The sequence below is a fragment of the Ambystoma mexicanum genome, chromosome 2p (genome assembly GCF_040938575.1).
Source record: "Ambystoma mexicanum isolate Mex_15411 chromosome 2p, UKY_AmexF1_1, whole genome shotgun sequence".
Lineage (NCBI taxonomy): Eukaryota > Metazoa > Chordata > Amphibia > Caudata > Ambystomatidae > Ambystoma > Ambystoma mexicanum.
The window spans coordinates 903,106,737-903,123,037 of NC_090923.1; the positions used below are offsets into that span (position 1 = coordinate 903,106,737).

A 16,301-nucleotide genomic window follows, 5' to 3' on the forward strand; every position below is an offset into this window, starting at 1 on the left:
TGGTGAATGCTTTTACTATCGCTTTCAGTGATTTCATGACTTTGGTGAGATCTCTTACGAGGCAGACTCATGTGTGGTTGTCTAATATTACACGTGCAAGTCCATGTGCTCCTTAGTGGTTTTATTCAGCATTTCCTTTTCACTTCAGGGAGAATATGTCTCTCGTTCCTGGCAGTTGCATCCTCCCTCTCTCTGTGGAACTGCGGTGCTGCACACCGCTGCCAGATGAAGGTTGGATGATATGGCCAGGTAATAACTCGCTTTCACAGGTGTGTGTTCGAGGGCAGTCAGAACTGTTCCAACGTTCTGCTTCCGGAACTGCACCCACAGGCTTAAATGGCACAGTGTATGTGTCTTTTTCATTGGTACATGTTGTATTTCACCCCCATCTAGCTGTACCAGCTGATATTTCAATCTTGAATTATTTTCCTTAGTTTTTTGAAGTTGCGCTTCCACTCAGCCTTTTGAAAATTACACCTATCACACTGTCACAGCTGGCTTAACACCTGTCTATTGGCAGCACAAAATCTGCACCTTAATGCTCATTTGATTCCTCTCATCTCGCATGTTAGTTAATTAGCCTTTCATCTGCGAATTTTGACATTGTCTTGTATCCGTTCATCTTGGACCTCTAATTACCTCTGAGCACACCTATGATTAGAGACACACCTTTCATGGCTTGCACGCATGTGCTCTAGCTCCTCCGACAGCCGAGATTCCAGATTTGTCACTTCCAATTGCAACAACACTGCTTCTCCAGCATCCATACCCTTGCCTAATACTAGCTTTTTTTGTCATGTCAGGCTATTCTCCATTTGAAATTCTTTCCTGCTATTCCATCAATTCATTCTGGTTTGTCACCTTTGCTTTCAGATCCTGTGCTCTCACTGTTATCAAGTGATCTAACATCAACTGGTGTTTTCAACCCAGTTGGATTATGCAATCTCCCTCAATCATTAGTCTAAAAAGTAGTCACCATACAATTATGCAGTACGCTTCCAATATGTAACAGATCATCAACTGATTCCTTATCAATTTCACTTTCCAATTTTTGACGCCAGATTTGGAGAACACCAATTTGACAATGTGAAATTGTTCCTCTACATAAGTCTTCGAATCTGCAAGACAAATCTCATCTATGTTTCAATTTTTTCCTTTTTACAATGTTACCAGTTGCACCAGAGCCCAGTAAATTTGAGACAACATGAGAAATTAATCACAATTGATGGCCCCGCAAAGAGCCTTTCTCAACCTTTCCTCTCCAGGGAATGCATCTGATAAAAATGCCTTTGTCATGCCCGACCAATGCACACTGGCTGAGAAATGCACACATTCTTCACCACAAATATAGTACTCCCATATCTTGTCACAAGATCAATCAGCATTTGGTACATTAGGGCCTTATACCCCTTGCCTCTTAGTTCAGGTGTGTCCTCCCCCTGGATTCTCCTAGGTTTCTGGGCCCTACAGTGTATGCATGCATGTGGTGATCCAGGGTGGACTCCACTATGCGTACCTAAGACAGCCTTAACGATGCGCACCATTGTAACAATGGTGAGCCATCATGCCATGTCCACAGAATGTAGCAGGTTTTTGAATGAGAAGGAAAATAGGGCACAGTTAATGAAAATCACCTTATTCCATGAGAACTGGAATACTCGCACCACATGGCATGGACATTTTTTTATTCAAGTATGCTAAAAATCAGGATAAATCCTTTTTCCCTGGGATTTACTGTATCTGACAGGATCATACTAAGACACGAGACGATGAATGAGAGAAGCTAACCTGTTTGCACCCTGTGCGTTACACGATAGTTTTGGAAAGAAAGGGATAAGGTTTGACTTGTTTAACTTGCTTGCTAAGGAAGTAGGTTACAACAAGATAGGAACTATCACACAATATACCTGAAGGCATCAAAAGTAGAGATGCAGGGAAAGCAAAAGTAGCCGTAAATACAATCTACTCCTCAACCATGCATGGTGTGCCACCCATTAAAAATTGTGAAACGTTGAGACTGTCATACCAATAAGTCTCAGTGTATCTACGCTGCAAGCAGAGGACAGAGAAGCAGAAAATATGCTGCAAAAGGCGCTTGAAAGGGAGCATTTTTCTGAAATCTGTAGGTCATAAAGGAAAAGCCACAGTATGAATAATTCAACCTGTTTATATAGTAGATATGTAATAGACCTGCAAACTGTTTTGTTAACTATTATTGGTAGGTCAATCTGTGCACAATCATGCTTAAATTACTGGTATCCAGTGATTTCAGCTGAGAAAAAAAACTTCAGAGAGGGATTTTTTTACGAACCCAAAACAAAAAAAAACACTGCAATGTTTTAAAAATATACATGGGGGTGGGTTAAGGGGATAACGTGGGTGGGGAGGGGGTTGGGCTAGGCTTAAACTCATAGGGAAACAGGGGGTATGGGGTGGGGCCCCCGCAAATAGAAAAAAGAGAACATTTTGGTATTTCTTTCGCTGTTTGTTTTCGCAAACAATCACATAGAACCAAATTACTTAAGTGGTTTCTTTAGTTCCATGTCACTCACTATTTTCTAATGACCAACTGGTTTTAGCCAAACCATGTTATGCAGCTTTCTTCAGGATCTAGAATACCTTCAATATCAGACTCAACCACAGTTGGCCCATTCTCACATTATGACTCACATTATGACCTTATTGGCGGTATCACACCAAGTACTAAATGATCCTGACTTGAACCATAAACCATTCCCATATTTACTAAAGTACTACCCTAAACAGGACTGTCCAACCTTGAATATGGAGCATTGTGTTTGTGTTGCAATATTTTAGTTGCTAAGGAAGTAGAGCAACTCATTGACAGTGGGGTCGATTAATGGTGGTAGTTCCTCTTAGTCTGTCAATGAGAGTGTCATGTATGAGTGCAATGTGAGTGTCATGAGAGTGTGAGGAGGAAGATAGCATTGAGGTCAGAGCGGATACATAAGGTTGGAGCTTTGCAGTTGACCTATGCCAGGCTCCGATCATAGGCATTAATAGGGGGGATTATTAGGAAATGCCTATGATCTATATTGTCTTCCTCCAGGAAGTTCAATAGATGGAATCGTACATTTTTTCAAGCCAGGCTTTTGGAATGGCAATTGAGGTCATAAAAGGGTTGGTAGTTCCCCTGGATCCTGAGTTTTAGCAAAGCATTTATTCAGCAGAAGATAAGGCATTAGGACCAGCGACTACTGCAGGGACTTGACGATGCATGCTAGTAGTGGGTCAATTTTGGGAGCACAGTTCCTTCTCTAGGGCGGCTTGGATGGCATCACTGGCAGCCTAGGAGGATCTTAGGGCCTTTAAGAGAGGCCTCTCTTAGTTTTGCTAGATGTTGAGAAACAGAAGCAAAAGGGCCAGATTGGACGGTAGAAAATAAGAAGTTATACTAGGGTCGTGAGTTGAGTTTAACAAGGTTAAACATTCTGGATGTCAACTTTCTTGATAAAGAGGTATTTGAGGGGAGATCCAAGCATCGGTGCAGGACAGTTTAACAGAGCTATGAATGTTTTTAAAGCACTTCCTTAGCCTACTGTTGGCACAGGTTACCCTGCTACCGATGAATGAATGTGTTGCAGTGAAGAGGGCCTTGTGGTAGTTATTCTTGGCTAGTTTGAGTCTAGTCTTGTAAGCATTACATTTTGATTTCTCCCATGATTAGATGGCAGGTGGCCACAGTGCAGTCTATGGGAAGTGAGAACAGATTGAAACCAGGGTGGGAAGTGAGCTGTCATCCATCAAGAGGGGGACCACTAGATCAATAATCTTGTTGAGCATGTTGTTAGCGTTATCATCAGTGAAATAACATAAGGGCCCACCAGTTTGTAAGGCAGCAGTATTTATAGGGTGGTTATGAAGTGTGTTTTGGGGTCTGAATTCCCATTCTGGTAACGTGGCGTGGATGTTAATAGTACAGTCTCCATTTCAATGGTGGATCTAAATTGCTTTTTTTGTGGAGGGGATACCCACAGTGCTGCATTCATTCAACATATGTGTTGTATAAATGCATGATGCACTGTAAGGTACATTCCCTGCGTGTAAGTCTATATGATATGTGATTCCAAAGAGTACTTTTTTGAATTTGTGATGTTCACTACATAGCAATGTAGATTTCCATGATGCTTAGTCCAACAGTAAACATCATTTTCAGTAATCTTTGTGTTTTGCTTCCCTAGGGGCGATACTCCTGCTGTCTCTCCAACCCCCCCGTAAGTGATAATCTGTTGAATAATCAGTAGTTTATTCTTGCCTGTGCAGTATTTTAGTTCCAATCAGTTTTATTTCAGTGCAGGACACCACTACAATGGTGCCATTGCCAGTCAAATGTGAAGAATCCAGTCCTCAGCTGTACACTTCGATTGTGTAGGAAGCAAAAGGTTGTCATCAGAGCATGCACTCTCTTTTCTCATCTCTTTGTTCATCTGTCATTCTGACAAGACAACATAATTTTATGTTTTGTCTAGTCACTGCTCTTCCAGAACATTTTCTGTCTTCACCAGTCCCCAAACACAGGCTCTCTAAGCCCAAAAACTAGCTTCCACTTGACCTGCGGCCTTGCTCGAGGACCTCCTCCGATGGCCGACGTCACTGGATGTTATAAGTAGGACACACGATGCCCGTAGCCTCAGTTCCGTTTTTTCCACGAACTTGTTCGCTTCGTGAATCTCGGTACGCCTCGACTCTTTGGAGTTTCTGTTGTTCATCTCCGTTCTTCGAACCTGTTTGTTTGTGAAGTTATTCTTCGTGAAGATGTCTACCTCGTCTTCCACACCGCGTCCGGGCTTTAAGAAGTGCGGGGACTGTGGGTCCAAGATGTCGGTCACGGACTCGCACACCTCCTGCCTCTGGTGCCTCGGGGAGGCCCATGACACGGATGACTGTGTCGACTGCCAGTCGCTCACGTCGAAAGCCTTGCGGGAGCACAAGAAGAAGTTATCGATAGGTAAGGTGTCCAAGCCCCGGAAGTCGAGGTCTGCGGGGCTTTCGACGGACGACTCGAGGGGCGACTCTCTGCGTCGTCATCGGAAGTCCAGTGGGTCTTGGTCCCGGAGTCGGTCTCGCCACTCCTCTGCCTCTTCGAGGCACTCCCGGAAGCGCCTTCCCCGTCCTCATCCGAGGACTCCACCCGTCGGCGGGTCGCTTACCCCACCAAGCATGCAACACCAGAGGAATGGGCTTCCTTCGGGAAGAAAATGTTGGCGATTCTCGAATCGCAGGGCACTGGTCCGTCCTTGCCTCCGAGTGGGGTCGGTCGTGATCAGCCGAGAGACACTGCTCGCATGCCATCGGGCTCGGGTGGTCATCACGATTCGCGGGAAAGGTCCCGCTCGGACAAGGCAAATCGTTCTCGGCATGCCCGGACCAGGTCCCGGTCCTCGGCGAGCTCGAGTCCGCATGAACCTGTGAAGTCTTCAAAGAAGACATCGACGCCTGTGGCGCCGAGGTCGTCAACGGACTCTCTCGAGGCTCCGCCTCCGAGGAAGTCATCGACGCCTTCGGCGCCCAGGATGTCGAGGGACACGCTCGAGGCTCCTCCCTCGAGGCCTGTGTCGACACCGTCGATGCTGTCGGCGCTGCGTCTGTCGTCGACGCCGATTCTCTCGATGTCAGTGCCGATTCACTCGACGCCCTTGACGCCTTTCGGGGCTGTGTCTACGGGGGTACCCCGTGGCGCAGGGGAACCACCTAGGAAGGCTCTGGCCAAGGTCAAGCATGGCTTTGGTTCCAGTTCTGTGCCTTCTTACCGCCATCTGAAATTCATTTCAGAGGTGGATGAGGGCTCTTATGATGGCATGGTGCCTGACACAGTGCCTGACGAGATTCTCTCGGGCCATAGCCAGTTTGAGGACCTGAGGCAGTCCCTGCATGATGCTAGTGGGCTGGACACCTCTCCGGAGGTGGAGTTTTGTAGGCCTGAGCCTGGCACTCATGCCGATTCTTCGTACCGGCGACTTATGTCACGGGTCACCGAGTACTTAGGATGGTCTGCTCCCCAAGGGGAGTTTGTTCAGGATGACCTTATGGATATCCTCTACATTGGTCCGCCAACTGACCCGGTACTGCCATGCCATATGGCTCTGTAAAGAAGGGTGGCAGCGGCTTGGACTGCTCCGGAGAGTCTCCCGGCAGTGAGCAAGTCTTTGCCGCGAAAATACCGACCAGCCAGTAGTGACCCCTGCTACTTGTCCAAGCACCCTACTCCGGAGAGTTTGGTGGTGCAGGCGGCTACGGCCCCAGCAAAGCAGGCGTTGTACCCTACCATCCCTCCTGATAGGGACGGCAAGCGCTTTGACGGCTAGGCGAAGAAAGTGTTTTCTGCAGGGGGTATGGCGCTTCAGGCTGCCAACTCCATTTGTGCCTTGTCTCGTTTCACGCACACTCTGTGGAACTGTGTTTCCTTGGCGGCTGAACATATTCCCGAAGGGGATGAACGGGATGGTTTCCTTGCCATGGTTCAGGATGGCAAGAATTCTATGTGTGAGGCCGTTCAGTCGGGTTTGGACATGGCAGATTGCGTCAGACGGTCCATGGCGGCGAGCACCGTGATACGCAGGTTTGCGTGGTTGCGGAAGTCGGGGTTTGCTCCTGATGTGCAGGCCTGGCTCCTCTACATGCCCTTTGACGGAGAACATCTTTTTTGGCAGCAAGGCTGACGAGAGCCTTGAGAGGTTGCAGACCTCCAAAGCTGCAGCGAAGTCGTTGGGTTCTGCAGTTCGACAACCTCCGCCTTTTCGTCCTAGGGGGACAGCAATGGAGGAGAGGTTCCTTTCATTATTACTCATCCTTTGGTAAAGCGAGAGGAGCTGCCAGTCAAAGGGGCCACTGTAGGAGTGCCAGAGGTGGAAAACAAGGTACTCGAGGTGCCAAGGCCGCTCAGGCTGTTGCCTCTTTGCCCTCAGGCAATGCCGCAGCCGCTTCAGCTCAGTCATGAGGCCATGTCCCATGGTTCGCCGGTTGGGGGAAGGCTGTTGCAGCATCTTGCAGAGTGGCGCGCCATTGCTTCAGATGTGTGGGTTCTGGAGATCATAACCCACGGCTACTGTCTTCCTTTCTGGCAGAGGCCTCAAGACAATCCACCAGGGAATCTCTCTTTGAAGAGTCCGGATCCGCTCCTTGCGCAGGAAATTCAATCCCTGCTGGAGAAAGGCGCCATAGAACTGGTGCCTGTAGCGGAGAGGAACAAGGGATGGTATTCCCCTTATTTTTTGATTTCCAAGAAAGACGGGGGATTGAGACCCATCATGGACTTGCGCGGTTTGAACAAACTCCTCAGGAAGGACAAGTTCAAGATGGTTACTCTCTCTCAAGTCCTCCAGGCCCTTCAACTTCAGGACTGGTTGGTGTCGCTCGACCTCAAGAACGCTTATTTTCATGTGCCGATCCATCCAAAGCACAAGAAGTACCTGAGGTTTGCGGTTGGCGACTCGCACTTTCAGTTTCGGGTCCTGCCGTTCGGATTGACCTCCGTCCCGAGGGTCTTCACCAAGCTCATGGTAGTGGTGGCAGCACACCTCAGGAAAGGGGGGATTCACGTCTACCACTACCTGGACGATTGGTTGATCAGGGCGCGCTCTCCCGAGCAAGTCCTGGATCATCTGTCAGTCACCTGCCACTCCCTCCACAAACTGGGCTTCTCCCTCAACTTAAAGAAGTCCCATTTGACACCAACTCAGAGGCTCCAGTACATCGGAGCAATGCTCAACACGTCCCTGGGGCAGTGTTTTCCTCCCCAGGTGAGGGCTCATCGCATTCAGCAGATGGTGCACAAGTTTCAACTTGCCCAGACTCTCCCAGCGTTCTAGTTCTTTAGACTGCTCGGCCTCATGGCATCCTGCATTCTTCTGGTGCCAGAGGCCAGGTTGCGGATGAGATCTTTGCAATGGGCACTCAAGCTCCAGCGGTCTCAGTCCTCCGGCAGGATGTCGGACCCTGTTCAGGTGCCATCTTCGGTCGCCCGGCACCTTCTGTGGTGGGCAGACAAAGGCAATCTGATGAGGGGGGATCCATTTTGGCTGCCCTGGCCGGAGGTGACGATCGTGTCGGACGCATCCCTCACGGGATGGGGAGCTCATGCCAATGAGTTGACAGTCAGTGGTCGTTGGTCTCCGTCAGAGTCCAAACTCCATATCAATCTGCTGGAGCTGAGGGCCGTCAGGCTAGCCCTGAAGGCTTTTCTGCCGACTGTGCGAGGAAAGAATATCCTGATCCTGACGGACAACACAGTGGCCATGCACTACCTCAACAAAAACCGGGGGGCAGGGTCACTTCCTTTGTGCAGGGAGGCGATGCAGATCTGGTTCTGGGCAATCCAGCAGGAAATTTCGATCTCGGCAGTTCATCTGGCAGGAGACGAAAACGAGACGGCGGACGCTCTGAGCAGGCAGAGCGCAATCTCTCACGAGTGGGAGTTGGGTCAGGCGATTCTCCTGGAGATCTTCGCCCTTTGGGGGACCCCTCAAGTGGATCTCTTCGCTTCCAGTGTCCACCGGAAGTGCGAGAGGTTCTGCTTGTGGGAATTTCCTCCAAACGGAGCCTTAGGAGACGCGTTCGTGGTGGAGTGGTCATTCCTACTGCTGTACGCGTTTCCTCAAGTCCCCGTCATCCCGCAAGTTCTGCGGAGGTTACGGCGGTTCGGTTCCCGGATGATCCTCATTGCTCCGGCGTGGGCCCGGAGGACGTGGTACCCGGACCTTCTCGACTTGTCTATCTGCCCTCCACGTCGTCTTCCCTACCGAGACGATCTGCTCTCATGGGAGGGGGGTCAGGTTCTCCATCCAGAGGTCAGGTCCCTCAACCTTCATGCTTGGTTTCTGAAAGGTTGAGGTATAAGGATTGGGACCTCCCTGAAGACGTGATGGAGGTGTTGCTTTCGGCCAAAAGGCCCGCAACAAAGCCCCTGTACCGTTGCTGTTGGAGAAAATTTTGCGACTGGTGCAGGGTTAAGAATGTGGATCCTTTTGCATGTGAAATACCCATGGTTCTGTCTTTTTTGCTTTCTTTGGCCCACAGGGGCCTTCAACTGGGTACCATTAAAGGTTACCTGGCGGCGCTGTCCATATTTAAGCGCTCGTCTGAAGAGTGTTCCTATTTTAAAATTCCTTTAATTTCTCAGTTTCTGAAAGGGCTCACTAATGTGTTCCCTCTGTCACCTTTCCAGGTGCCTGGTTGGGATTTGAACCTTGTTCTCAAGTTTCTGATGGGTGCTCTGTTTGAGCCTTTGCATTGATGCCCTTTGAGACTGTTAACTCTGAAAACTGTATTTTTAGTTGCGGTCACTTCCGCTCGCAGAGTGAGTGAGTTACAGGCACTTTCAGTTAAGCCACCCTTCACTGTGTTTCATAAGTCCTTAGAGTTCGTCCTTCTTTTCTTCCGAAGGTGGTGTCGGAATTTCAATTAGGCCAGAAGGTTGTTCTTGAGGCATTTTATCCTCCTCCCCATCCTGGTAAGGAAGAGGAGAGGCTCCATAGGTTTGATCCTAGGAGAGCGTTAAGCTTTTATATTTCACGCATGTCCCGGGTCAGAGTGGACGATCAGCTCTTTATTGGTTACGCTGGAAAGCGTTTGGGACAGGCTGTGACGAAACAGACTTTGTCTCGCTGGATTATTTTGGCTATCTCTGAGTGTTACCGCTTGGCGGGTAAGGACCCACCGGTCGGCTTACGGGCCCATTCTACCAGGGGAATGGCTGCCTCTACTGCCCTGCAGAGGGGTGTTCCTATTCGCAACATCTGTGATGCAGCCACCTGGGCTTCGGTACATACTTTTGTACGTCACTATTCTCTCGATTCCAACCGGGGGCAGGATCTGGCCTTTGGCATGGCGGTCCTTTACTCCGCAATTTGATTGGGCATGCTAAATTTCTGTTTTCTAAATTCTTTTCTCACCTCCTTGCATTGGTACTGCTTTGGGAGTCTCGTCATAGATATGGAATACGTCGGAGGACCCAATCCCCTCGAAGAACAAGTTACTCTCTTACCTGGTAACGTTCTTTCGATGGGATGGTCCGACGACGTAGTCCATATAGCTCCCTCCCTACCTTCCCCGATACAGAATTTCTTATGCGATTGCAGCTTACGTTTCCGCAAGGCTTTGTGTGTCAGACTGGCAGAAGACTGGTGGCACACGTTCTGGGAAAAAACTCCAACTGAGGCTACGGGCGTCGTGCGTCCTACTTATAACATCCAGTGACGTCGGCCGTCGGAGGAGGTCCTCGAGGACGGCGCATCGATGTCATCAACGCAGGACGCAGATGCCGAAAGTTTTCCGAAGCAGCACAGCTGTGGTGATTACTGTCATAGATATGGAATACGTCGTCGGACCATGCCATCGAAAGAATGTTACCAGGTAAGAGAGTAACTTGTTCTTCTCATTTACCCTAACTTGAGACATAGCTCTCAACTCACCAGCTTTTGGCGGGTGTCACCTGCCTTGAAAGCAGATGAATCACCCGCCAAGTCCCTCATACGCCCATTCACTTCTATGGGCCTCTCTCCCGCCAAAAATAAAATCGGGTGTTTTCACTCGCCTTGGTGACAAAAAAGGTTGGTAGCTATGTTGAGAGATTACTGGTATGACTTTATCTACCTGGGGCTAGTATACTATACTTTGGAGGAGGGGGTGTTCAGTATTGAACTTAGAACCTTTCCTCCTAAGTGACCAGTAATTCAAGTGAAACCTATGCCTCCTTTACCGAATAACCTTCTGCATGACCACAGACCCAGCTGAATAGAGGTGGTGCAGGACAATCAGGGGACGTCCACAGAAAACAGCCAAGTACAGTCTCCGCTAGGGCCTGAGGTTGGATTTGGCCCAGATCTATGGCCGCCTGAATCACTTCTCTCCCACAAGTTTCATTTATACGAGATCTAGGAACACCTTTCATCAATACAAAAAGGTTCAGAAAAGGTACCGAACTGCATTTCTTGAATGTGTGTACCTGATTTAAAAGAATTACGTTGTTTGCCCGTGTCCAGGGAGGCCGAAACGGTGGTCTGAGGAAGAAGCGGAACTTCGCTCTGAAGTGGCTGCTGTGTGTGAGAAGAGCGGGTCCGAAGGAGCGGCAATACATGTGCTGCTTCCTCGTGGACTTTGTAGTGCGCCATCTACTGGGGAAAAAGTAATATACAAAAAGCAAGGTGTATTTCAACTATTTATTCTTCATCCTTCATCAGATTTTTCAGAAGTTTGTAACATTATATTATTACGAAAAATTGGGCTTTCTCCTTCCTAAGTCCTAAAGACTGCGTGGGTAACATTACAGCATAGCTCCCTATGCCCATTATTTGTGTTTATACCAAATGTACACTTTGCTTGTAAACATGGCATGAGAAAGGGGGGGGCAGAAAAGTTCTTTGGGAAAAGGTATTTCAAACTCAACCCCCTCAGCCATGCTTAAAAGGTCCACAGGTGACTCCTGTCCTCCTCTTGCCTCTTCAGATCCATGTATGGAGGCAATTTTACAGGAATGGAAGACACTTAAGCCGCTTATGGAACTCACTAACCACAAGCTGCATCAGTTAGTTGACTGATGGGCCACATTTGAAGCGAGAAAGGATGAGAGGGAGAACAGGGTAAGTGTAGAAGAGCAACGGTTTTGAACATTCAGAGCGCACATCGTATTGGCCTTGAGGATGCTTCTCATTACTCATGGTCTACTCCGCGTACTATGATCTTTCTTCTACTGGAATACACACAACTGCACTGAATCATCAGGAAGGTGAAGGAAATGAATCATCTAACCTAGAAAGGATGTAGAATTTTCATTTCTCAAGATTTAGCAAAGAAAGCGTCTCAACGCAGGAAGGAATTTTAGTCCTACCGTCCGGTATTAAAACTATTGAACGTCAGATACGGCCTTTATCATCCATGTTCATTTAAGGTGATTGCAAATGGAAGAACCTCAGTGTTTGATGACCTGATGGACCTTAAATTCTATATGAGGTCCCTTAAAATAGAAAATATGTATGTATCCCTACCATCATCCTCCGACATCTGCTCTGCCGTCACCTAGGGTTTCTCCTTAAGGGCTCATGCCTTCATCATGGTTTTCACGGGTGTGATGTATCTCAATTTCTACTACTTTATTAAAGGGCGAAGGCAGTGGTCAGGTGCCTGCTCTTTGTAGGGCCATCTTTGGTCCCTTAGGTGCCACATAGCACCATAATCATTCTCTTTCTCTTCTCTCTCTATATACTTGGTCTCTAACCTGTATGTTATGATTACTCTTGTTACAGTCCTTAATCTTATTCTACTAATGTGTGTACCTGTTTGTCAGGATTTAAAGCATCCTTGTGCTTGTCTTTTTCCCCTAGTGTGTACCTTTTCAAATATGTATTTACAACACCCGCAAAACAGTAACCTATCTTCTTTTGCTCAGATTTGTTATCTCCCTCATTTACCATTGTACAGTTCCTTCTATGTCCTTATACCTAGGTATGAACCTATTTGATCAGCTCTATTGGTGTTTAAATTAATTTCCTGGAATATAAAGGGTATTAATAATCCTATTAAAAGACAGAAAATGTTATCCCATCTTAAGAAATGTAACCCGTCAGTTTCATGTATCCAGAAGACTCATCTATCTCTTCCTGAGTCAATGAAACCCAAACATTTCTAGGTCTGTGAAGGTATAGCTAGATAAGCTGATGACAAACTGAACGGTCTAGCAATTACATAAAGATGTGGAAGACAAAGGTAGGTGGGCCTGGGTCAAACTACAAATAGGCTCTGAAATTGTCTCTATCATGAATACATATGGTCCAACCACCCCTGATCCTGAATTCTGGAGAAATATTAAACATACTATTATACAATCCAATTTGACAGATCTAATTGTATGTGGTGACTTCTATAACATCATAGACCCCTTTATGGATAGAAGATCTAAATGTATGTTTAGGAGCTTTATAACACATAAATCTGCCTCTCGGAGGTGGGTTTATTAGACTTCTGGCGCTTGACCCATCCCACAGTTATATTTTTCCTTCCATTCTTGACCCCATAATACGCTCCCACGCTTAGACTATATATGTGTGGCCAAATCCCTGTCTGGTGCTATAATTGATTCATGGAACATTTAGCAAAGTGCAAAGTGACTTAGCACCACGCTAAATGTTCCATGAATTAGGCCCTTACTTACAACTTGGTCTCCTTTGTATCTATCGTGGTGGGGTCGTTTGAAAAGCATCAAAATTAAGTTATCACCAATAGTTTTATACTTCTTGCAAATGCTCTCCGTCCCCTTGCCCGTTTCAATTTTGAAGTCTATACATTCTATTCTTCTGAACCTCCTATGGGGCACTGGGAAAAGTAAAATAATTGTTATTAGTACATTTAAAACCTCCTATTCGGATGGATGGATGTGCTTTCTGGAGTTCAAATGTTTTCATAATGCGTTCCAATTGAAAAAGGCTCGAGTTTGGTTTTCATTGGAGACTATGGTATATACCCCAACATGAATTGTTGTTGAAAAAGAGATGGTGTTTCTTTTTAAAACCTGTGATTTATTGTACATATTTAGCCAAATTGCTTCTCGCCAATCCCGCCTTATGAAAGTGACTTCCAACCATGTTAAGGATTTATATTTCCTCTTGTAAACAATCCCTCACATCTATTTTCACCTTATTTGTGGTGTAATAAAACATTGCTATTAATGAGAGACCTGTCTTATGGAATCATTGACTTAATAAAGTGATCAGATTTGTTCATCAATTTGTTATATTGTGCACACTTTATCATATACATGTCTACATTTAAAATAGTGATTGCCACAGGCCAAAGCACCACCTAGGCTCTTGTGTAGATTTTAAGTTGTTTGTTTATGTTCAGGCTGGGCCTCATTGCCAGGCTGTAGTATTATGACATAATAGAATGTAGAGGATGTATATATGGAGCCCCTTGGTGAAGCAAAAGCAGTTACAGCAGCCTGATTGTGGAGAGGGGCATTCAGATGAACCTCAATAAATCAGATAAGAGATTACCTACAGGAAATAAATGGTCATATGAACTACTATGGGAGCAGGACAGTAATGAAATATTTGAGAAAGCACATCGTCCGCAAATAGGAACAAAATTAAACTAACCGCAACGGCTGCCAACATTATTTCCAAATCTCCTGTTGTTTATGCATAGAGTGTATTCAAAAGACCTCCCCGTAGGAACTGTTTGAGCTGGCTTTACTCAAGCCTTACCATCAAACTGTGTGTTCGAAATTCCTGCCAGTGTTTTTTCAAAGTAGTCCTCAGAGATTTAATGGCTTAATTGGAGTTGTAAACCCGCTACTGTTGTAATAAAATAATCAACCAGGTCTGCCTTCAGCCACTCGATTTATAAGAACTCTGCGTGCCCTTCACTGAATTCCTGTTAAAAACAAGCATTGGCAAAACCACCCGTTTTAGCTTGTAAAGAAGTATTAGGCATTTGCCAGGAACTGCTATTAGATGCCCAGGTACTTGCACCATTTTGCACGAGCTACCATCAATGGCCAGTTAATACCAATATGGCTGTACGTGGCAAGTGCCTTTCACATGCCTGCACCAAAGCCCAAACTGTTGGCATTGCCAATGCTTGTTAGTTTGGGCTATTAGGTAGCACCACCTAATAGCTGAAACTATTGCATTAGGTTACAGATAGGGAAAAATGGCATATGAGGAGGGACACAAAGATGCCTTGGTTTTGGGCTTAAGAAATACAGACACACAGCTTGTAGGTTGTGTTTGGTTATTTGCTCATCCCATTGACTGCCCATGGCCATGCTAATCCCTATGGCCAATCCCACACAGTATCTGCCCCTTCCCGTCCAAAACACCTACTCATGGGAACTCTTTGAGCTCGCTTTAATCAAATTTTACCATCAACCTTTGCAGTTGAAGTGCCTGCCAGTGTTGCCTTTAGCCACTCAATTTATAAGCCCTTTATGTGTGTCCTTTATTTTATTTTATTGCTTATAGCGTAAACCTAGCTCAAGAGCATCGCAGTGCTTTACAACAGGATTGTGCTAGAATTTGACATGGCATTTTATACAGTAACGCACCACTGTTGGTGGAGTGAGAGAGGGATTTTTATTTCTCTGGCAGGCATTGTTGAAAGAGCCACATTAAAGTCCTGTTAAAAACAAGTTTTGGCTAGGGGCGCTGTTGAGCAGCCTGCAAGATGGCTGCCTAGTACTTGAGCTCCGCGCCTGGCCGCCGCTTATCCGCTCACATCTGCGGTTCTGTAGCGGATCCGGCACCCCTGCTTCGCTACACATACTCCTGCTGCCGTGCCCTTCTCGCACACCGAATCCCGGAGGAAAACGGACATCGGGTGCCCCTGATCCGCCTTCGTGCCGTACTTGCGACGGCGCGGCCCTGGGCCCTTCGGCATTTCCTGCTTGCGCCGCGGCCCGGAAGGGTGCCGGCCGCCGTCTCAGGCGCCTCTTGCCCGTGCCTGGGTCCCGAACGCGGCACCTCTTCATCGCTGCCTGGTGCCCCTTCATCCTCGCCTGCCCACCCTTCCCGCTGAGGATTGACGCTGCGGGCCGGGCGTGGTGCCGGCCCGCGGGGAGTGCTGCCGCGGCGGAGCCCTACGCCCGCCGCCATCGCTGCTCCTGGAGGAGCCCCTTCCTCGGTGATCGCCGCGGCTGCCTGGTGCCCCTTCATCCTCGCCTGCCCACCCTTCCCGCTGAGGATTGACGCTGCGGCCGGGCGTGGTGCCGGCCCGCGGGGAATGCTGCCGCGGCGGAGCCCTGCGCCCGCCGCCATCGCCGCTCCTGGGGGAGCCCCTTCCTCGGTGATCGCCGCGGCGGCCTGGAGTCGGGGCGGCCGCAGGACGCGGCGAGTGGGAGGTGAGATTCGGGGGCTTTCGCCTGCATTCGGGAGGGCCTGCTGAGACCCAGACTCCCCGCGCATTGCCCACTGTGCCAGCGGGCCTCGCCTGCCTAGTGGCGTGCGGCCCTCCCTGTGGGGGCCCTCCTCCACCGCACTGCCTGGAGCCTTAACTCCCTCCTGGAATTGTCGCCCTCCACACTACGCCTCATCCTGCTGAGAGGGTGACCTGCACCGCACCCATCGGACCTCTTACGCCTCTGCCCCACTCATTCTGCGTAACTGGGCAATCTCACCTTGAGCGGCATAGTTTCACTGACCGGACCATACTCACTGCCGTCGCAGCACCCCATCTACACATACGGGGGACCCCTTCCTCCAGACTACACCTCCTTGTCTTCCCAATCTCTGCTGGACTATAAGCTGTCTCCTTGTGCGGGGACACCATCGGGAGCTGCACTGGGGCTCCCT

At 48.1% G+C, this 16,301-nt stretch overlaps 1 protein-coding gene across 8 annotated transcripts in view; it reads left to right on the forward strand.

Moving 5' to 3' along the window:
• The window catches only part of LOC138565957 (uncharacterized), a 1,066,445-nt gene that overhangs the window by 884,597 nt on the left and 165,547 nt on the right, over positions 1-16,301 (forward strand). For all 8 annotated transcript variants that reach the window (XR_011301733.1, XR_011301735.1, XR_011301734.1 and 5 more), the window contains one exon: positions 4,203-4,235. Coding sequence is in view for 4 of the 8 variants with exons in the window: in XM_069643053.1 (XP_069499154.1) it covers positions 4,203-4,235 (33 nt within the window). In the remaining 4 variants the exon portion in view is untranslated. The remainder of the gene's footprint in view (positions 1-4,202; positions 4,236-16,301) is intronic.